The 22,259-nt window shown below is 45.4% G+C and overlaps 1 protein-coding gene across 5 annotated transcripts in view; it reads left to right on the top strand.

Annotated features, from left to right (window-relative positions):
* Nucleotides 1–22,259, top strand: part of LOC144729575 (la-related protein 4-like) — a 92,533-nt gene that overhangs the window by 51,333 nt on the left and 18,941 nt on the right. For 2 of the 5 annotated variants that reach the window (XM_078609925.1, XM_078609932.1), the window contains exons 2-6: nt 6,516–6,678; nt 11,614–11,715; nt 14,501–14,594; nt 19,588–19,724; nt 21,720–21,823. In XM_078609925.1, the coding sequence (XP_078466051.1) occupies nt 6,516–6,678; nt 11,614–11,715; nt 14,501–14,594; nt 19,588–19,724; nt 21,720–21,823 (600 nt within the window). The remainder of the gene's footprint in view (nt 1–6,515; nt 6,679–11,613; nt 11,716–14,500; nt 14,595–19,587; nt 19,725–21,719; nt 21,824–22,259) is intronic. The other 3 variants (XM_078609958.1, XM_078609950.1, XM_078609942.1) reach the window with 3 other exon arrangements.

The following is a 22,259-nucleotide window of genomic DNA, read 5'->3' as shown; positions in this document are numbered from 1 at the left end:
AGCTCGCTCGGCTTCAGACCTCCTATATTGTGGCAAGGAAAACCACCCTGGCCAAACTAGAAAGACTTTGGCATATAACTCTCCTCTCTCTGGCAGGAATGGAATATCTGAGTCACAAGTTAAAAGGGAAGGCGAGGGAGTACGAGGGCACATGGTCCTCGTTCTTGCCGAACTCCGGCATGAACAGCCGGTAGAATGGGGGACGGGGAGAAGTGATGGACTCTGGATACTACGCCACCTTCGTTAACACGTGGTAATAAGTTGCGCCAGGGAGCAAACAAACAATGCCAAACTTGGAAATGGTGTTTATGTTATTATATTTCTGGTTGTGTTTGGTTACATTATTTCCACCGCCTTCCCTTTCTCCCGCTTGCTTCCCCTCCCCGTTAAATTCACCGCTCCCAGATCGTTACCCCCACCGCGGTAGGGCAGCGAGCCCGGACGCCCCTCGTTCGTTCCCTAATTATGAGGGTGGCATTACGCCCTAACTTGTTACACGCTACCTGCTGTTTTTCCCCTCCCTTTGAAATGTTTGGGTTCTTTAAAAACATAGTAGTTAATAAACAAGAGCCCGGTATAGAGCACGAGTGAAGGGTATTCTGGGTTTCTTTAATGACGATAGAAAATGCGTATAAGAAAAATAAACATCACTTTCTTACGGTGAGGAATGTCACTTGTTGTGGCCACAACTGCCATTGAATGCGAACGGAGTGGTCCCTGTGTTATCACCATGGCTACCAGATGCGTTTTCCCGTCGTACTGCGTGGCTTTTGGCCCGACGTCCGACGTTTCGCTCCACGTGCTGGGAGCCTCTTTCAGCAAGCGGAGCGAAACTTCGGACGTCATGCCAGGCAATACCCAGTACAACCTGAGAACACAAGCAGAGGTTTTGTTGTTGTTGACTTGAGTGGGATGATGACGGGTTGACTTGTATGTATGTAAATGTAAGTATGTAAATTTAAATCTTGACTTAAAGCTTCCGTGACTGCAGGGATTCATATTCATGTCAATGTAACTTCTCTCGCACCATACGTAGCCAACTGTGCTAATCGGAGGTGCGGGGAAAGGACAAACTAAACACAATAAGCTCTCAATAAATGTTTTTTCAATCTGGATTTAACGTGCATAGCTCCAGTGGCTTCCGAATATCGACCAGGATTTGGATTTTTGACAGCTCTGCCCATCTTGTCGATCATGTTTTTATTTTATTTGGAAAAGTCGCACATGACACGTTTGGACATGGCCCTTAAATTGTTTTCGGTGTTGAAACACCATCAGTTGCATGTGGTTTTTTTTTAGGGAATCGTGCAATATTAACATCTGCCCCTTTTTAATCGTTCACCTTCGATTTTGGAGGATCGACCGCTGTCGAGTGAAAAGAAGGTTACGTAACTTGTTGGATGTCGCCCATCATGCGAACGCAGCCTGTGCTTGTGCTGACCGTCCTCGTGTGATGAGCGCAACCGGACGAGGTGACATTTTGGACGCACCCTTTAAAGGCCCGTGGAACTGTCCGCTTGGGTTTTATTGCTTTCCTCTGAGGTCTGAATTATTCATGGCGAACGCTCGTACAAGCCTCAGCGGCTACCCAGCGGCTAGAAGGACACATGTTTTCGGCAACCAATCACGACGTTACTGTACACCGCCTTCGAAAAAGCTTTCGGCGTGGGATATCGGTAGGAAGCTCGATCTTAACATTTAAATCGATACTTCAATTCAGATCTCACAAATACTTAAATTAATTTAATTATTAGTGGAACGTACATTTGGTCTGGCGTGGTTTTTTGCAGGCAAGGTTGTTGGATCATGCAAATATCTTCCATGTGCTAAGACTCCCAATCTGATGGGCTTATCCAGTGGTGACTAAATAAAGATACGCGAGGCACTTTTGTGAGTAATCCACAGGCCCCCCCCCCCGCGCTTTTCTGGCTTGCTCCAGTTTCCTCGCACACTTGATAGGGAGCTGCTGGCCAATTATCTCACACTTGAAAGATCCTCTCGAGGAAGAGTCTTAAGTCTCGGGGTGAGATTTGTGGATAAATATAGGAATACCGTACAGGAGTTGTTAAAAACCTGGGGCTTTAAAATACATTACCCCCACCCCCCCGTCGGATTGGTGTAAATAAAACGCAACTTGCACCATGTAGAACAATTTTCGTTTTCGGCAACTTAAATATTTTTTTACTTCGGTATTTATGATAACATGTGGAAATAATATCAGTTGGTGATGTCTGAATGGGAATTATACCAGTGTATCCCTCTGTACAGTGTTCATAGGTCGACATCATATTTTGCAAGTTGGCCACTGCAAAAAAAAAGTCAATGCAACGCGAATTCAAACTCAAAATTAAAAGTACGAGCTTCTTATTTTTGGGGATTTCTCATTCTATTGCAGGCTGCTCCCTGCGGGATGCACTTCTGTTATGCCGGCTCAAGAATGTGCTGTCTGGACGAGCTCACAGGAATGTGGAGTTGGCCTCGCCGGTCGCAGGATCGCGCCGATTGGCCTCGATCCGAGTCCGCGCAGCGGGGATTGGGGGGGGTGCTCCATGGACTCGGTCACTTGCCGCCATCCAGACTCTGTGCGCCGCAGTGCGAAGGGTCGCGTTGGTACGTGGCGACGCAGGGCTATGCTGCAGACTTAAACACGTGCCCGTGAAAGCCCCGTGCGGCTAGGCGTTTTGTGATGGCGCGACTGTTGAAGAGCGTATTGTCATTGCGGGTCTGCCGGAGGGGGCGCCGATGACTCGCGAGTTACGTTCAATTGGCACTTCAAGGGCAGTGGAGGGTGAATTATTTTCTCTCCCCTCATTTTTTTCAGCAATTTTATCCCGAGTCGGGTCACGAGACGGAGAAACGGCGCTGCTGCTGCTGTCGGTAGATTATCGAAAAGGTTGGGAAACTGCCCCCGTAATTTATTTGGGTGTGACTTGCCGTGTCAATCCATGTATTGTTTCACGTTGTCCACAGTTCAATCAATCAATCAAACTCTATTTCTATAGCATTATTCGTGCAAATACATAGTGCTTTACAGGCACGAACAATAAAAGTGAAATTGTAGGCCAAATAAAATCACGTGACAAATTTATAGCAAAGACATAATAGAAATAACACATTAAGGAAATCGTAATTAAGCAAGTTAAAAAAAGTTAGTTTTTAGATTCATTTTAAAAGTGCTTAATGATTCTGAAGCCCTCAGATGCCCTGGCAGGCTGTCCCACAGGCGAGGACCGTAAACACTAAAAGCCGCTTCTCTGTAGGTTTTGGTCCTGGCCTTTGGGACGACTAAAAGACCAGTACCAGGGGATCTGAGGGATCTTGTTGGTTCATATCTTAAAAGCATGGAAGACATGTATACAGCTGCAGCTTGGTGAAATCTCATCAACTTGACTGATACCCATAACAATTAAGAAGGCAGTTGTCAGCAATACACATTACAACCTACAGTAATAAGGTTTGGGGCCAGGACACATGCTGTATGCGAAAATCCTAAGATTACTTCTCTAATGTACAGTAATCACATCTGGATCACTTTCAGGGTCTATATATCCAGGTCAGACATTAGCTCTCCATCTGAGGAATATCACGTGAATTTGATGCCGGACAAGGCTTAACGAACTGGACTCTAGCTGCCTCTGTCGTTATAAAATGTGCCACTGCCTTACGGTCTGCTGCTGCTTGTGCTGCTGCGTGGGCTGCTGCTTTATATTTACTGCTGCTACATAAGCCACCTAGGCTACGTGGGCGGTTTGTACAGTGTCGCAATCTGCGAGCATTACATCGGTACTCACTGGGGACATTCACCATCTCCTTATAATCCCACTGCTAATTCGCTGCGTGGCCCTTTGTGGGCTCCGGACGCCGGGTTGTAGGAGGGCGACTTGCACAACTCTGATGGCGAAGTCTTCCACGCAGTCGTTGCCTGAATAAAGTTGAAATGTAACTTTTTTTATCAAATAATAACAATTCAAATGTATAATGCACATCCCATCCTGGGATCCCAGTGCGCAATGCATGATAAAACAGGAAACAAAAACAGAACCAGGGCCCAACTGACCAAACCGAAGAGGAGGAAGGCCACTTTGAAGAGATGGGTTTTAAAAGCAGACTTAAATATACTCTTAGTTTTTTCGGTAAAGTCACGTAGGTAAAAAAATGAAATTAAAATTCATGCAAATCATTTATTAAAAAACTTTTAACCTACGTGACTTTACCGAAAAAACTAAGAGTATGAATCCTTGCAGTCACAAAAGCTTCAAATCAAGACTTAAATATATTTACCGACTTTGATTGCCTGATTTCAAGTGGCAAGGCGTTCCATAGCTTGGGTGCCACGCTAACAAAAGCCGATCACCAAAAGAGTGCAACCTAGACCTGGGAGTGTTGACCAGTTGGAGATCAGAAGGACATTCATGGAATATATAAATGTATTAGTTCCTGCAAGTAAGGTGGGATGAGCCCATTTAAAGCCTTATAGGTTAACAGCGGTATCTTAAAATCCACTCGGAATTTAACTGGTAGCCAATGAAGAGATTAGATAACTGGTGTAATGTCCTCACGGAATGATGTACATGGTGTAAGCACTCTCGCAGCTGCATTCTTTAAAAGCTGGAGTCTGCCCAATACTTTGCTCGGTATCCCAACCAGTGAGGTGTTGCAGTCGTCTGGATAATACAAAAGCATGGACCAGTCTCTCCAAGTCGGCATTCTGGCAATATTTCATAGGTGGAAAAAGGACATGTTAACCACCTTAAATATGTTCCTCAAAGTATAATGACTGGTCAAACTGAACACCGAGGTTTCTGATCTCCCGTGTGCCACTGACATCATGACCATCAATCGACAAACAGCTGCGGAAACCTCAAATCTGAGCCCTCAGATTTGACAAATAAAGTACTGCTGAAACCGTTGTAAAATCACCACCTCTCACACGTTACCCGATAGCTGTTCTCAGTGCTTGTGAAAAGTTTTGATCGCCATGGCTTTTGTCAAATATTCAGGGCCGTATTAAAAACAAAAAACCTTTTTTAGAGCAGAGATTTGCTCATAAAAACTAAATAGCCAAATGTTGCATTGTCATTTTTGTGTAATGCTTGCAAACAATGGAGGTGGCAAGATCCTTCAGTCAGCAACGGATATCTGGTGGATGAGGATCGCGAGATTGTTTTGTGCACTCCAGGGGCGACGAGGCTGAGAATGTAAATATGAACACAAACGAGAAGCAAGTTTAGTTACTGGGTACCGGCTTGGTGCCCGATGCGAGAATACGACTCAGAATAGCATTCAGCAACTTGACCAACTGCAGCCGTTCAACTTCCAAGGACAGCATTTTAATGAGTACAGTTTGACCTCAATCCGATCGCATCGGATTGACTCGAGCCTTGGTCCAAACCCAGAGCGGCCCTCCTTCTTTACCAGCCCCACATGCGCAAAGTGTACGCGCTGACGTACGTTGAACTTTTGCACCGTACGTAGCCAACCGTGCGGCTCAAGGGAAGGACAATGAACTCAACACAAAAAGCAGTGCTAAAGAAATGAAACAAAAACCAGTATCACGCATTTCCCCATTTTTCGTGAAGGAAAGTGCCTTTTTTCTTTACCTACCTCTTGCCCTGTGGACGTGCACTGCAGGTTTGTTAATCGGCGAATCAGAAGTGTACGACGAGAGAGTTCGCATGGCCATTGGGATACTTTTGCATTTCATGAGTAGAATGGTGTCCCCTCGTAACTTTGACGGAAACCTGTATCCGTAATGGTCATGTTGGAACGCAGTGATTATATCAGAAAAAACACATTACAGTGTTTATCATCGGAAGTACCGCCAGTTAGAAGATACATATTTAAAGGAAAAGCAACGTTTTGTTCACTTATACCTCGCCTCACTGCCATCCTATGTTGCTTGTAATCTTGCATCGGGTTTCCTGCTATGTGTAGGTATGTATGTTGGACTTCTATTGCACCGTACTTAGCCAACCGTGGTAATCATGCCACAGCCGATGTCACTTCACGGCGTGCGCGTGTCACGTCTGTGCCGTCCGTATTTGACACCGTGTACGTGATTGTGGTGGAAATGTGCGATGTGTTATTAATGTCTCATGCGTATGCCTACATTTTTAAGCGTTTACAGTTCAATCATATCCCTGTTCATTAAAAAATAAATCTATTTTTAAAATATTCAAATGAGTAAAAAAACAGTGCTGGTAATTTGCCTTGTTTTTATTTTAAGCCGTGATTGTTCCCGTTTCTTTCACTTTGATGGGGATGAAAAAAGACTTTGTAAAAACATGACAACAGAAATGTCACTGTTGAAGGGAACTGGAATGTCCTTTTCCTGCCACGACGTTCACGGTCGCACCAGAATTTGCCTACCCTGACACACGCCCTCCGTGTAGACTATGCAATAACGCATTTGTGGTTGCACGGTCTAAACCGATGCGGACACAGTCACGTGGGTTTTGAGTGCTGGCGTTGAATTTGTTTTTTTTATATCGTGCTTCGTTTGTTTATCTCTGCAGGATGGCTGCCTGCCTTCGGGCCTGAACCCATGTGCTAAGGCTTGGCAGAGCCCTCCAGCGGGAGCAGCTGGCCCAGCTACAGCTGGAAGTGAGCCCTCCGCCAATGGCCTGGACGCACCCAACGATCAAAGTTCAAAGAGCCCCGTTAACGGGCTGGACGGTGGTGAGCGGGCATCAGATGATTCGCGGCGCACGCTTCCCTCGTTATTCGCGAGGAATACGTTGCAGAGATGCTCGTGGAGAGAAAATCCCGCGGATAGTGATGTTGGCCTATGATTTGCCTTGAATAAATACGTAAAAAATTATTAAATACATGAAAATGATCGTAACGCTTCACGTGGTCTGACATTGCTCTATTTTCATAATTTCTCTTATCCCTTTATCTCTCACTTTATCTCATCACTTTACCTCTTAGAAATTTACCTCTCATCACTGTATCTCTCATCACTGTATCTCTCATCACTGTATCTCTCATCACTTTACCTCCCATCACGTTCTCTCTCATCACTTTATCTCTCATCACTTTACCTCTCATCACTTTATCTCTCATCACTTTATCTCTTATCACTTTACCTCTCATCACTTTATCTCTCATCACTTTATCTCTCATCACGTTCTCTCTCATCACTTTACCTCTCATCACTTTCCTTCTATCTTTCTCTCGATGCAGTAGTCGTGTGGAGTTCCAGACGCGATTTGCGGATAGCCAAAATCCGGATAGCAAGTTTGTAAATAACGAGGGAATACTGTACAGCAATTCCTCGCTTAACGCGGGGGTTCCGTTCCTGAAAATTGCCGTGTGAAGCAAATTCGCTCTAAGCGGGAGTTATTTTCCCATAAGGGATAACAGTGAAGGTGGAAGTGCTATTCCAGCCCGTAATTTTATTATTGTTTTTATTTTTTACGGTGCAGTATACTGTTTTACATGTCTAGTTTAAAATGTGTTGTGTTTATATAGTATTTCTATAAATATGCTATGTGTGACGGTCATTGATTTAAATATGAAGTGTGTGAGGGGAGAGCTATGGCGAGTGAAAAAGACGAGGAAAGCAAAATGACGCGACACACACAAAGATGCAGGAACACACAGTGAGGATGGGGAAGACATGGCGTGTATCACAGCGCGCATCGGAATCAGAATCTTTATCTCAGATTCAGCATCACCGAACAACGCTCCCAACACCCATGCCGCTCAGTCACGCTCCAGACTCACGTTATAGTGAGTAGTCCGTCACGCACTACACGCACGCTATAGTGAGTAGTCCTTCACGCACTACACTCAAGTTTTAGCGAGTTGTCCGTCATGCTCTAAACTCGCGTTATCGTAAGTATTCCGTCACGCGCTACACTCGCGTTATAGCGGGTACGGTGTATGTTCAGCAATAAAGCAAAAGAAAAAACGTGTTGAAGTTAAAACGCGTGGTGTGAATGCGCGGTAAACGGGGATTTACTGTACAGTATCGTCCTGCCAAGATGTAAGGAGCCATTAATAATTTAAGATGTCTGAATGTGTAAATTATAGAATTTCGTAAAAGACCTTTAATTACAAAGTTCTTGGGGTCTTTTTTTGTATTTTTATAGTGAATACATTGAGCTTCTGAATATACATTTCACATTAGTGTACCCCCTAAAGCGTGGAATATCACATTAAACATTATCTGCCGTTTTCTATGATTGAAACTTTTGAAAGAAATGATAATTGGTTCTTTACCCTTCTATCTGGCAACAAAACTGACACCTTTTTACAAGGAGTCATGTTTGCATAGACCGCAATACCTGCAGTCATAATACAAACAAAAGAACATAACTCTGATAATGTGCACTGTCCTTGAAGTTGATTGGTCCACACCCGAGACAGCTTTCCTTAGAGCCTAGTCTCATATGGGTTGGACCAGATGACGCCAAAAGGCGCACAACTCAAGGACAATGCACCATCAGAGTATGAGAGCTCGGGGCAAGCATCTACACTATGGGAACCTCATTTGCCAGTAAAAATATGATAATTGGTTCTTTACCCTTCTATCTGGCAACAAAACTGACACCTTTTTACAAGGAGTCATGTTTGCATAGACCGCAATACCTGCAGTCATAATACAAACAAAAGAACATAACTCTGATAATGTGCACTGTCCTTGAAGTTGATTGGTCCACACCCGAGACAGCTTTCCTTAGAGCCTAGTCTCATATGGGTTGGACCAGATGACGCCAAAAGGCGCACAACTCAAGGACAATGCACCATCAGAGTATGAGAGCTCGGGGCAAGCATCTACACTATGGGAACCTCATTTGCCAGTAAAAATATGATAATTGGTTCTTTACCCTTCTATCTGGCAACAAAACTGACACCTTTTTACAAGGAGTCATGTTTGCATAGACCGCAATACCTGCAGTCATAATACAAACAAAAGAACATAACTCTGATAATGTGCACTGTCCTTGAAGTTGATTGGTCCACACCCGAGACAGCTTTCCTTAGAGCCTAGTCTCATATGGGTTGGACCAGATGACGCCAAAAGGCGCACAACTCAAGGACAATGCACCATCAGAGTATGAGAGCTCGGGGCAAGCATCTACACTATGGGAACCTCATTTGCCAGTAAAAATATGATAATTGGTTCTTTACCCTTCTATCTGGCAACAAAACTGACACCTTTTTACAAGGAGTCATGTTTGCATAGACCGCAATACCTGCAGTCATAATACAAACAAAAGAACATAACTCTGATAATGTGCACTGTCCTTGAAGTTGATTGGTCCACACCCGAGACAGCTTTCCTTAGAGCCTAGTCTCATATGGGTTGGACCAGATGACGCCAAAAGGCGCACAACTCTAGATGCTTGCCCCGAGCTCTCATACTCTGATGGTGCATTGTCCTTGAGTTGTGCGCCTTTTGGCGTCATCTGGTCCAACCCATATGAGACTAGGCTCTAAGGAAAGCTGTCTCGGGTGTGGACCAATCAACTTCAAGGACAGTGCACATTATCAGAGTTATGTTCTTTTGTTTGTATTATGACTGCAGGTATTGCGGTCTATGCAAACATGACTCCTTGTAAAAAGGTGTCAGTTTTGTTGCCAGATAGAAGGGTAAAGAACCAATTATCATATTTTTACTGGCAAATGAGGTTCCCATAGTGTAGATGCTTGCCCCGAGCTCTCATACTCTGATGGTGCATTGTCCTTGAGTTGTGCGCCTTTTGGCGTCATCTGGTCCAACCCATATGAGACTAGGCTCTAAGGAAAGCTGTCTCGGGTGTGGACCAATCAACTTCAAGGACAGTGCACATTATCAGAGTTATGTTCTTTTGTTTGTATTATGACTGCAGGTATTGCGGTCTATGCAAACATGACTCCTTGTAAAAAGGTGTCAGTTTTGTTGCCAGATAGAAGGGTAAAGAACCAATTATCATATTTTTACTGGCAAATGAGGTTCCCATAGTGTAGATGCTTGCCCCGAGCTCTCATACTCTGATGGTGCATTGTCCTTGAGTTGTGCGCCTTTTGGCGTCATCTGGTCCAACCCATATGAGACTAGGCTCTAAGGAAAGCTGTCTCGGGTGTGGACCAATCAACTTCAAGGACAGTGCACATTATCAGAGTTATGTTCTTTTGTTTGTATTATGACTGCAGGTATTGCGGTCTATGCAAACATGACTCCTTGTAAAAAGGTGTCAGTTTTGTTGCCAGATAGAAGGGTAAAGAACCAATTATCATATTTTTACTGGCAAATGAGGTTCCCATAGTGTAGATGCTTGCCCCGAGCTCTCATACTCTGATGGTGCATTGTCCTTGAGTTGTGCGCCTTTTGGCGTCATCTGGTCCAACCCATATGAGACTAGGCTCTAAGGAAAGCTGTCTCGGGTGTGGACCAATCAACTTCAAGGACAGTGCACATTATCAGAGTTATGTTCTTTTGTTTGTATTATGACTGCAGGTATTGCGGTCTATGCAAACATGACTCCTTGTAAAAAGGTGTCAGTTTTGTTGCCAGATAGAAGGGTAAAGAACCAATTATCATATTTTTACTGGCAAATGAGGTTCCCATAGTGTAGATGCTTGCCCCGAGCTCTCATACTCTGATGGTGCATTGTCCTTGAGTTGTGCGCCTTTTGGCGTCATCTGGTCCAACCCATATGAGACTAGGCTCTAAGGAAAGCTGTCTCGGGTGTGGACCAATCAACTTCAAGGACAGTGCACATTATCAGAGTTATGTTCTTTTGTTTGTATTATGACTGCAGGTATTGCGGTCTATGCAAACATGACTCCTTGTAAAAAGGTGTCAGTTTTGTTGCCAGATAGAAGGGTAAAGAACCAATTATCATATTTTTACTGGCAAATGAGGTTCCCATAGTGTTTTGAAAGAAATGTTAAGCAAATGTTCTTTTACAAATGAAGAGATGAGAATCTCCCATTAGTCCTTTTTTTACGGTTTTCCATTAAAGAAGGGGAAAGGCATTTTCCAGTGCAGCACCCTTTGTTAGCCATTTTTTAGAGTAGTATAGTCAGTCTGTCTTATTTATAACGCAGGACTGGCTAAGATTGTTTGTAAAACTGTTTAGTATTTTACAGCATTGTCACAATTGTCTAATTAATGCTGGGATACTCAATACCAGTTATATATGCCACTTAGACGCCAGGACTTGTCTGCTGTGTACTGAAGACAAGTTATATTTGCCCCACAGACACCAGGTTCTTATCCCTAGAGACCCCCATTGCCTTGTTTGAGGCCCGCTTAGAGCTGAGGCATGGGGGAGGACTGCTGCCTCCCCCCCACTCTATGGCCCTGTTTACCCCAATGGTAGTTTTATTTATGTATGTACGTTGCACTTCTTTTGCATCGTACGTAGCCAATCATGCTAATCGGAGGTACGGGGGAAGGACAACAAACTAAACACAAAAAGCAGTTGTAAAGAAATGAGTTTGGCAATCTAGATAATTTAAACGTGCCTAGCTCCAGTGGCTTCCTAATGTCGGAAGGAAGAGCGGTCCAGACGGCCGCGGAAGCGTGTCTGTAAGCGCGCGACGGGATTTTCAGAGAGGTGTATTTCTTGTGATGTTCTTGTGCTGTTGTCCTGAGCTGTGCGTCTGTGCGTCCTGCAGGCAGCAGCAGTGCCAATGGCCAAGTGAAGGATGCCATGCAGTGTGCTGTGGATTCACCCCTGGCTGATTCATTTAAATCGCACATGCACGTTGCCAGAGATGGTAAGCTCATAGGTCACGCCTCAACAGCACTGTTAAGGTCTAACCAAATTACACGGAGATGCTGCGTTGGCAGTCATGTTACAAGCACAAATCACAGACAGACTCAACAATGTTATCGGTTTACTCTCCAACACACCGGTGTGCTGTGCTAGTGTAGTGAGTCCAAGGTTGTCTTAGGAAGCAACACGTTTTATTAAACTATTTGCACAACATACTCCAGGCTATTAACACAACATACTCGAGGCTATTGACACAACACACCGTCGGGTGGTGACCACCCAACTAACCACGCTACGGCGGAACTAGACACGGTTCCACTATCACGGTCCGGACCACAAGCTGGGTCCCGGACCGCGTGGCTGGAGGCTTCTTCAAGCTTGACGTGGGTCTCCTGCCTCTCCGACAGTAAGAACCCCGAGCCCCTTACAGGGCCCCCCTTATATCGGGCCGGGCTGGGGCTGGCTCCACTTCTCGCCCCGCCCACCTTCTCGATCTCTCTCGCCCTTGCCTGAAGGCTCTCGAGAGTTCTTCTCGGATCATGTGACCACCCATTGGCCCCCTCCACCAGTGGCCCCTCTCCAGTATCATCCGGTCACATGTCCCCAGGTCAGCCAGAGTATCATGCCCCCAACGTAACCCTAGCTGGCTGACACTCTCTCGCTCTCTCAACGGGAGCCCGCACAGCATGCTGTGCGTGGTGCCACCGCGCTGAACCAGCGCTCACCCAAGCCCCCACTAGGGCTGGTACTACACCCCGTGTCCGGGGTGTACACACAACAGTAGAGATCCCGCCGTGGCCTCGCAGGCCCGGCACCACACAGTGACATTCTCAGTCACTACACTCGAATGAATTGCCATGTTTTGTTTACACGACAAACCTTGCTAATTGGCTGTCAGGTGGTGGCGGGTTTAACGACACGTTTATATGTATGCGATCTAACCCAAAAACCTCTATTATAGACTCAACAAGTGTATCAATAACGCCGTGACCTTCAGAGGAAAAGTATATAATAGGCGACTTTTCAAGGAAATGGACCTTTTTCAGAGCACGCAGAGGTAGGGGATGTTGACTGTTACGTTTGCTTTCAAGGCCACGGTCTTATTGGTGGATGTGTTGAGTTTTTTTGTTATAGGGTAAACAGAAAAGTAAAAAAAAATATTAAACGAATAAAACATTTCCGCGAGGTAATTTTTCATATTTCTGTATGTTCACAGTTCCGAAGGTTGGAGACAGAGTGATGTTTGCCCTCCAGAAATGTCAAATTGTCCATTTCAATTTTACCTCTTATCGTACCTATTGTAACCGGCACTCTCATTGTGCGTCCAATGACCAAATGTTTACTGGGCATCTGTGAAAAAGAGCTTTATAGCTCATCGGATTCCTCCAGTATGAATACTGATTCTGTTCACTCGACTGAGCCCCTTTTAATCTTGATTTGAAGCTTTCGTGACTGCAGGAATCCATACTCTTTGGTTCTTTCGGGAAAGTCACGTAGGTATAAAATAGCCCCGTTTTTTTGTTCATGCAGTTGGGTATATTCGTCCACCTTATTTGTGATTTGCCCTCTTGGGAATTAATTTCCGAATGCGGGAGCTGTCACCGTGATGGAAATTGAAATCGTCATGGATTTTATAGATTCTAACTCCCATTCTTGTATCTCCATGGCCTTCGGTAACGTGTCACGTGAATGCATGTACTGCCAGTTTGTCAGATTGTTAACGCGCCGCACAACGCACGCCATTGCCAAGCGACGTGAAACGTACGTTGACCGTGTCAGCAATACTGCACTTATGAAAGCCACAATGCTGCTGAGAACAGAGAACATCGCACGCAGGACAAAGCACTTTTGTTTACGCGGATTAAATCTGACGAGAAAATACCATCAGACTTTTTAGTGATCAAAAAATGGTCACAGACAATGGCATTTCATGGGTCTGTCAATTGCAGATAAGACTGTTACTGAGAGGAGGATTTTTGCGTGAGCCACTTTTATGTTGACTTTCACCTTATTGGCTCGTTTTTGTGAATGATATTTGCTGCATACTAAATTCCAGTAAACACAATCATACATCATCCTTGCTTCAATACCACGTATTCATAACAAGAACCTATTTGGCAAAGTATAATGTAATCGCATTTTTATTGATTAATTGATTTATGAAGTATCTAAATACAATTGTAAGGTTCTTACATGTTTATATTTCAATTTTCTCGGGAAATATTATACGCAGTCTTTAACGAGCAATATTATGATTCATGACTCGTTTATTTTGGGTTAAATCGTCGTGTAGCTATAATGCCAAATTATATCCTATGATGTTTAATGGTCAGGTTGCTAACCATACATTTTACGTGACTTGCAGGGTATTGTGGGTGTTTTGTGTAACGATGTCATTACATGTTGCACATTCTAAATATCTTTTATTTACTTATTAATTATATTTTTCCTAAATAATTGCTTGAGGTGGAACATCTCTTATTGAAGGGTGTCAATTGACACATACATATCTAACCCGTTTCCACTTGCACCCATCTCTCCTAGTTCGTGGTAGTTTTCATTGGCTGAAAATCACGAGATCACGTGATTCTTGAACGTCGGTGTCGCCTGTCCACTGGGTTTGAGCAATCATCTTGAGCTGCGGAACGTGTGTAGAGAGTTTACTCATTTTCATTGGCTGAAAATTACCTTGGGTGTTGGTGAGAACACGTTGTTTCTGTTGTCACTGCTGTGGAATGGCGTTGCGACTGCTTAACCTTGCGCGTGCAAACTCTCTGTGTGACCAGCAGGACAAGGAGAGCAAGCGGAGTCTCTGCCCGTGCTGTGTGGGGAGGAGCTCCGGGAGGCTCTGCGGAAACAGCTGGAGTATTACTTCTCCAGGTACGCGTGTAGGCCGGTAAACTCTTCCTTGTGCTGTCCAGTTGTAACGCACAATTTCAGAATCTTTACAGTCAGAATCTGTATTCAGACCGGAGTAATCCCATGAGCTCTTGTTCACTGATGTCCAGTACGGGTGGGTCAGCAATTGTGTTCGGCTGACATCCGAAGTTTCTATCCGGCTGCTGCTAGAGCCGTACGGCATAGCTCTGAAAACCTACACGGAAATATTACTCACCTCTCTGTCGCCGATACTTAAACAGTTTTTTGTCATTTTACCTCTGATTAGCACGGTTGGCTACGTACGGTATGAAAGAACTTCAATATACTTACCAAGTAAGGCCCACTGAGCTATATAGCTCGATTTGAGAAGCGACCAGGACACAAATTATAGGTCAATGAAATGGCTTGAATGAAATGGTGGAAATCTATAGCAGCCAAATACTCTAAACGCACGTTTTTGAATGAGGATGGAAAAACCCGAAGACCCAGAGAAAAATCCATGCGACCACGGGAGAACATACAAACTCCAAATATACAGCAGGCGTCAAGGTCGGGATCGAACCCACGAGCACCTGGATACCAGGCGAGGTAGTGAACATCTCGCCACTCTGGCGCCCCTTGCAACTTGGCAAGAAGGTACAATGTTCTTCACATTAAAAAGAGCAAAGCGAATTGTATTAAATTCATGAAGAAGGTCCCAGCAAATGGCAGAAATGTCGTACAACCCGTAAACACATCGGAGATTTGGAGTGCACAACCGCAAAAACCTACGCCTGCAGTAATCTCGGGAATTCTGCACCAGAATAGTCTCTCCTGGGGGGTCAGCGGTTACTTCTCGTCAAACACACACACGCAGGGAAACAATGCCCCTTGTTCAATATTTCTGTGCTATCAGGTAGCGTTACTTCCACAGGTAGTGTTAAAACACTGACCACATCATAATATATCAGCTTGTGCGAGAAAAACAAGCGACCGTTTCACTTGGTTTGCGTACGTTGTTTTGTTGTCTACAATAGACACTCGAAAAACGTAAAGTTAAAAATGTCCGGCAAAGAACACACTCATTGGGTTTTGTGAATCCATAAAAATGTAAACTCGTGAACTAGTACCAATAACTGAACAAACTACAAGAGTGATTCGTGACCAAGATACGTCAGTTCGCTACACTTGAGAGCCCAGTTTAATCACAGGTGGCTTGCCTGGATTTGAACCCAGGGCCTCCAATGGTGCCAGCTCAGCATTCCGACACCTGAGCCTCCTGGCCATGTCTGGGCAAAGGAATCTCGACTCGTGCTGGAAGTGATGGGTGGGGGTTATGCTCGCACTGCAGTGAAAGTCAAAAAACAAATCCGAACGTTTCCCTGCTGCACCAAGCAATGGCATAGCACTGCATTGCCATTGGAGGCCCTGGGCCAAGTGGTGGAAATTCCACATTGCCACGACGGGGTCAATCTATCCACTGTTCACTTCCGTAAAAAAAGGTTTCCTTGTTATCAAACCCGGGCAGGATATCAGCGAGCGTTGACTCCCGCGTGGGATTTGAATGCAGAGCCTTATAGTCGTGAGCCAAGCGCTGTAACGTTAAAAACTCCACTTTTTTTTACTTACGCTGCATTATAAAGGGAACATATGTGTGTGCGTGTATATATAGCAACGTCCATAAGGTGTGATGATGTTGGTGGAGGAGGGTGTGGTCCGATATGGTAATTTTAGGTAGTAATTACCAGAGGTGTGGACTCGAGTCATGTGACTTGGACTCGAGTCAGACTCGAGTCATGAATTTGATGACTTGCGACTCGACTTGGACTTGCATAACAATGACTTTGTCCCACCTATGAGATGTGGACTCGAGTCATGTGACTTGGACTCGAGTCAGACTCGAGTCATGAATTTGATGACTTGCGACTCGACTTGGACTTGCATAACAATGACTTTGTCCCACCTCTGGTAATTACATTATCATGACCTTTAAACCGGTTGCGCTAGTAAACTGTACCCCGCATGGCCCAATGAATTGTTTACATTAATATTTGCCTAGCCACTGTATCGGACGTGTAAATTTAAATTGGGTCATAAATACTCCAGGCTACTGCATATAAATTGGTGACATGTCATGCTGGGTTTAACCATTGCCATTTCAACTTCAGACTTCGTGGGGTTGGTACAGAAACACGTTTGTGCGCATCACATTTCATGCAGTGAGTTTAGCAGACATGCTTCCCCACACCCCCTACACCCAATAGGTTTCTCAACGAAGAGACAGCGTTGTGCGTTGATTAGAGTACACTACCCCAGCGCAGGGAACTCACCATGGTGGCCGCTTTTGGCATGCTTAGGATTCAGGGGAAATGCCTCTGGTGTTCGCAGGAGAGTGAAGAGGGTTCAGTTTATTCTGGGAGCGATGTAAATAATACCGCACACACCCCTAGTTTGGCATAGAAGTGCCATTCATCGCTTGCCTCCTGGATATTTGCATCGGGCGTGTGTGGGTCAATCTTTTGATTTCCCGTTGGAATAGTTTATTTTATTTGTTAATACATTGCCTGAACAGTCGAGGGCTGTAAGACCGAGACAAGCGGTAGCCAACGATACGGTCTGGAGCTGTGTGAAGGACCCCTCTTTCCGACGACCGGTTGATGTTTCACAATCTCTTCCCCAGTAAATTCCCCTGCCCTATGTCAGCTAACGTTTTATCAACCCATGGGCCCCGTTTTACATGTTGGCACTATTTTCAGGTGGTATTTGTGTATATATATAAAAAACGCTTGTGGTGCCGTTACGGAGATGTTTTCTCTTCACAGTGGGAAGGTTTCGATCTCTAACCTTGGCTGGAAGTTGACTCGACGCATCATCTGTCTGCAGCCAGTTAATATCTGTGCCTCTTTGTGACAAACATATTAATGGTTATTGTCCTTTTTGGAGAGACTGTCCTCTGCCATACGAATGTGAAACTTATAAAAGCGGCTCTCGGCCACCAACAAAGATGAGCATCGCCCGATGCTAATTCGAGGGCCAAGATACACCCTGGCGTTTTTCTGTGGTTTTCTTTGGAGAAAAGCGCCAGATTTTACCGCCAAGTGTGAACGTTGGTCTTCACGTCTTCCTGTCAGATTGTTTGAGAGAGCAGCTGCTGGTGGGGCGGCCACGTGGAGACGGCGACGTTCGGTCGGCCGATCGGCGCGCCCGCGGTGCGGTTTGCAGCCTCGTCGCCGCGTTGGCGTTGTGACGTCGCGGCCGGGGCCCTGTGCAACGAGGCTAAAAATAGGTTTCTGCTGCTTCAAAAAGGCGCAAGAAACCGGTGACATTTAGGTTGACTTTGAGAAAGGCCGTGTCATCCGTGACAGCCACGTTTTATAGTTGCGTATGGGAGAGAGTGAATGAAATACGTCTTCTTTGATGAAGCGAGTGGCCTGCTTATATATCTGCTTGTTTCCCACCTCGCCTTCATTGCGCATTGACACGGCACTGAATCATGACAAGGCGATAGATACTCTGTGTGTTGTGATGCTGTGGAAAGCCAAATCGTATTCCGTTTTATTACACCAATATATCTTTACCTGATATGCGATACGGTGAAAAACTGCCACAGTATGTTAAGATGCTCCATCGGACGTGACATTTGAAGACAGGACTCGGAAGATGTTGGCTGCGTTCTTATGTGTACATAATTTGTCTCCGTAAGTTATTCACGTGGTTATTATTCCATGTCAAGTCTTGTGATAGGATGCCTTGACGTATCTGGATTTTGACAATGAAACTAATTATTTTCAATAATTCCTCTTGCGTCAAAGATTAAAAAGAAATCCCATGAAAGAGGGTTGGTATGTCTTCATCCCAGCCACTCCCAAAAGTATGCTTCTCCATCTAATTTAGACTTGAGCTAAAAGCGTGATGTTTTTGGCACTGAAATATCGGGCAGTATGCAGTGGGAATTTGACCTTCACAAATACCAACGAATGCCCTTTACCTCACCCTTATTGCCTCTGTGCCAGTGAGAGAACACTGACCATTTTCCAGAATGTTGGCTTGAAAAATCTTGCACAGATAAAGAAGACCTTGACCCTTTGGCTTCCAGTAATATGCATAAACAAAAATATGTTTTTAAAGGGCGAAGGTGCTGCCCTGCAATTGCTTGCTTATGCAACAAAATTAAACTTTTTATTTTAGCAGGTGAGGCCCACTGAGCTATTTAGCCCTTTTTCAGAAGCGACCCAACCACAAATTATAGCTCAATGGCTTATCACGTGGACATTTATAGCAGCCGAATACTAAACTATAAAAATATTTTTTTATTTTACCAGCTAAAGGCCAACTGAGGTGTATAGTTCTTGTTCAGAAGTGACCGCGCCACAAGTGATAGCTCAACGAAGTGGCTTATCACGTGGAAATTTATAGGAGCTAAATACTATAAATGCATGTTTCTAAATGTGGAAGGAAAAACCAGAGGATCCGAAGCAAAATGCACACAACCACGGGGAGAGAAAACATGCAAACTATGTAGGCGTCACGGTTGGGGATCGAACTCACAACCTGCATACCAAGCGTGAGAGTTAACATCTCTACCACCGCGGCACCCACTGTTGGTAAAAGGGCTATGCCTAAAGGGAGTACTCACACTTTACCCCACCACATGTGACCTGCCGATCCATTTATACTGCTGGGTGGACAGAGGTGGGGGGGAGGGATTTAATTATCTTGCCCATTTGGTTCAACTGCCACGCTGGCAGATCAAACTTAACTGTGGCAGCATCCCTTACCTTCAGTAAACAAATGCATATACCATTCGTAGCTGTGCTCGCAACGTGCCGGGTGAATGCATGTTTCTAACCTGTTTCCCAGTGTTTGAGTTCCTATACCGTTTTATTTTCACAATACAGTACGGTACTTTGTATGGACAGCAGATGCTACCAATGTGAACGAGGCACACGTGGGGTAGCTGATTGTGCGTCTCCCAAGGCCTTGATTGTGACCCACAACTCGCTTTGCATTTCAGGGAGAACCTGGCCAAGGACTTGTACCTGGTAGCCCAGATGGACGGCGAGCACTACGTGCCCATATGGACCATCGCCAATTTCAACCAGGTCAAACGGCTGACCACCGACATGGACCTCATCGTCGAGGTCCTCAGATGTACGTTCACTGTTTCCTGCCACCGGTATTTGTCAAACGGGAGGTCACGGCTTCACGCTTATGTTTAGGCCGCGTGACGATCCGGCCAAATGTCTGTGGTGAGACCCCACCACCACTGTCTAACCACCATCGAACTACCACCCCACCAGCACCCCACCAGCACCCCACCACCACCCCACCAGCACCCAACCACCACCCCACCACCACCCCACCACCACCCCATGTGGCCTAAACCTTGTAAATTACGCAGTCTCCCCTCCTTAACCTCTGTCCGTTGCTCTCTTAAAGCCTCACCTCTTCTCCATTGCCCCCCCTCGCCCCATTCACACCTTCCCATCCCTCCCCTAATCTTTCGTGATCCTTGAGTGCCCCTCTGCCACTGTCACTCATTCCTCAATCCTTGTAGCATGCCCGTGCCATTGAAATCATTCCATTCTTTCACCGCTTTGTAAGGTATGTTAAGCGCCTTGAGTGAAGGGGTGCTATAAATATAAACTTGATTATGTTAGATCGAGTCTGTAGGTTTGGCCTAGTGATAAGGCTAGCACAATAGTAATATATATGTATAGACACGCACATAATGGATTGCGTGCAAATGGAATGGATGTAAATTGCATCATCAATGGGTTTAAGTGGATATGTGAGGGTTTGGGTTAACTGAGGTTAACAACTTCAGATTTTACATAATTCCATTACTAATGCTGGCATGATACTAAATCACGAGGTATGCTCGCTGGATAGCGTGGCTGGGTAGCATAGAGGTCAATTGACTCGCCAATGTTCCAATTAGCACAGAGTCATCAGGTCTGCTTCTACAGCCACTCTGTAATTGCTTTTGGGAATTACGAGTAGAATTATCACACCTTGTAATGTGTCTATGTATTCATGTTGAACTTCCTTCGCACTGTACACAGCCAACTGTGCTGATTGGAGGTGCGGGGGAAGGACATCAAACTAAACACTAAAAATAGTTCTTAAGAAGTTTGTTTTCAATCTAGATGATTTAAAAGTGCTTAGCTCCAATGGCTTCCTAATATCCAAAGGAAGAGCGTTCCAGATGGCCGCAGAAGGGCATCTGAAAGCGTGTGATGAAGTGATCGTCTTTATTCGATCGTTAGCCAAAAGCTTCTGCGATGATGACCGGAGTTCGCGTGATGGTTTATGCTCCTTCACAAGATCAGCAAGGTATTGTGGTTAATTTGTGGCAAGCGCGCAGAGTGTGCGCAGGACCGCACACTCAGTACGCGGCCCATGCGATGGAACAATCCACCTAGTACCTGCACGCGAGCAGATTTCATCGCTCCGTCTCCCTGGTGGACGTTGGGCCTGCATAGGGCCTGGTTGGGCAACCACCATGTAAAAAATACACGTGTAATGGGCACTGCGGACAGTAGAGGGCAGTGCAGCGAAATCCATTGTATTCCGATTCACCAACCTGCCATGGCCAGCGTGGTGAAATATGGTTGAACAACTCCCACGGTTCCCAAGGCGTGGTGGAGACCCTCATCCTGCAGTGTTTTGACAAAACAGACTGTCAACGTACAGGACTAGCAAGGGCGACTGTAATGAATGAACGACTGATTGCATACACGCAGAGTACAAGTTTGCTCGGCGGTCATTCGTGTCACGGTTTATTAGGAAGCCACTGGAGCTATGCACTTTTAAATCTGAATTGAAAATGAATTTGTTTAGAACTGCTTTTTGTTGTGTAGTCTGTTGTCCTTCCCCCCCTGCACCTCCGAATAGCACGGTTACCTACTTGAAGTCCGAAAATAGTTAAACACATATACATAAATAGACTCACAGAGACCCATGGACTCACACAGTGACCCATGGACTCGCACAGTGACCCATTTAGCACGGTTGGCTACGTACGGTGCGAAAGAAGTTCATCACACATACATACATGGTGAGGGTGAAGTTGAGGCCTGCGGTTTGAAATGTGTTCGACGTGTGTCCCTAACAAGAGGCTGCGATGTCATTGTCCTGCTGCAGCCTCAGCGATTGTTCACGTCGATGAGAAGGGGGAGAAGGTGAGGCCCAACCACGCGCGCTCCGTCGTCATCCTGCGAGAGATTCCCGAGAGCACTCCTGTCGAGGTACACGAGTGTGTGTTTGTGTGGTGTGCGCATGCGTGTTATGTCGATTCGGCTTCAAATAAATACTCTTTTGCGGTGTGTAAACATCGCCACTGCGGAGACAAAAGCGACCATGCGTGGTGCTGGCCACCCACTCCCTCGTGTGCCGTGCCGGCCTTCATAGGTGCTGCTTGCAAACAGCATTTGTCCTGACAATCGACAATCTGTTTATAATATATGGGGGATCTTTGTTTTTGCCCTACCAATGAAGGGGAGCGGTAGTGTAGCGTTTAGCGCACTGCGCTACAAACCCGGCGACCCGAGTTCGATTCCCGCTCATGACCAAGACCAGTGATGAATATGTCAGCTGGTTCTGGGCCTCCCCTAGGTCGACTCAGCCTCAAATGATTACCTGGTGCGGTGTGTAAACATTGCCACTAGGGAGACAAAGGTGGTT

The sequence above is a fragment of the Lampetra planeri genome, chromosome 2 (assembly GCF_965212315.1).
Source record: "Lampetra planeri chromosome 2, kcLamPlan1.2.h2, whole genome shotgun sequence".
NCBI lineage: Eukaryota > Metazoa > Chordata > Hyperoartia > Petromyzontiformes > Petromyzontidae > Lampetra > Lampetra planeri.
This window is presented reverse-complemented; position numbering and strand designations above follow the sequence as displayed.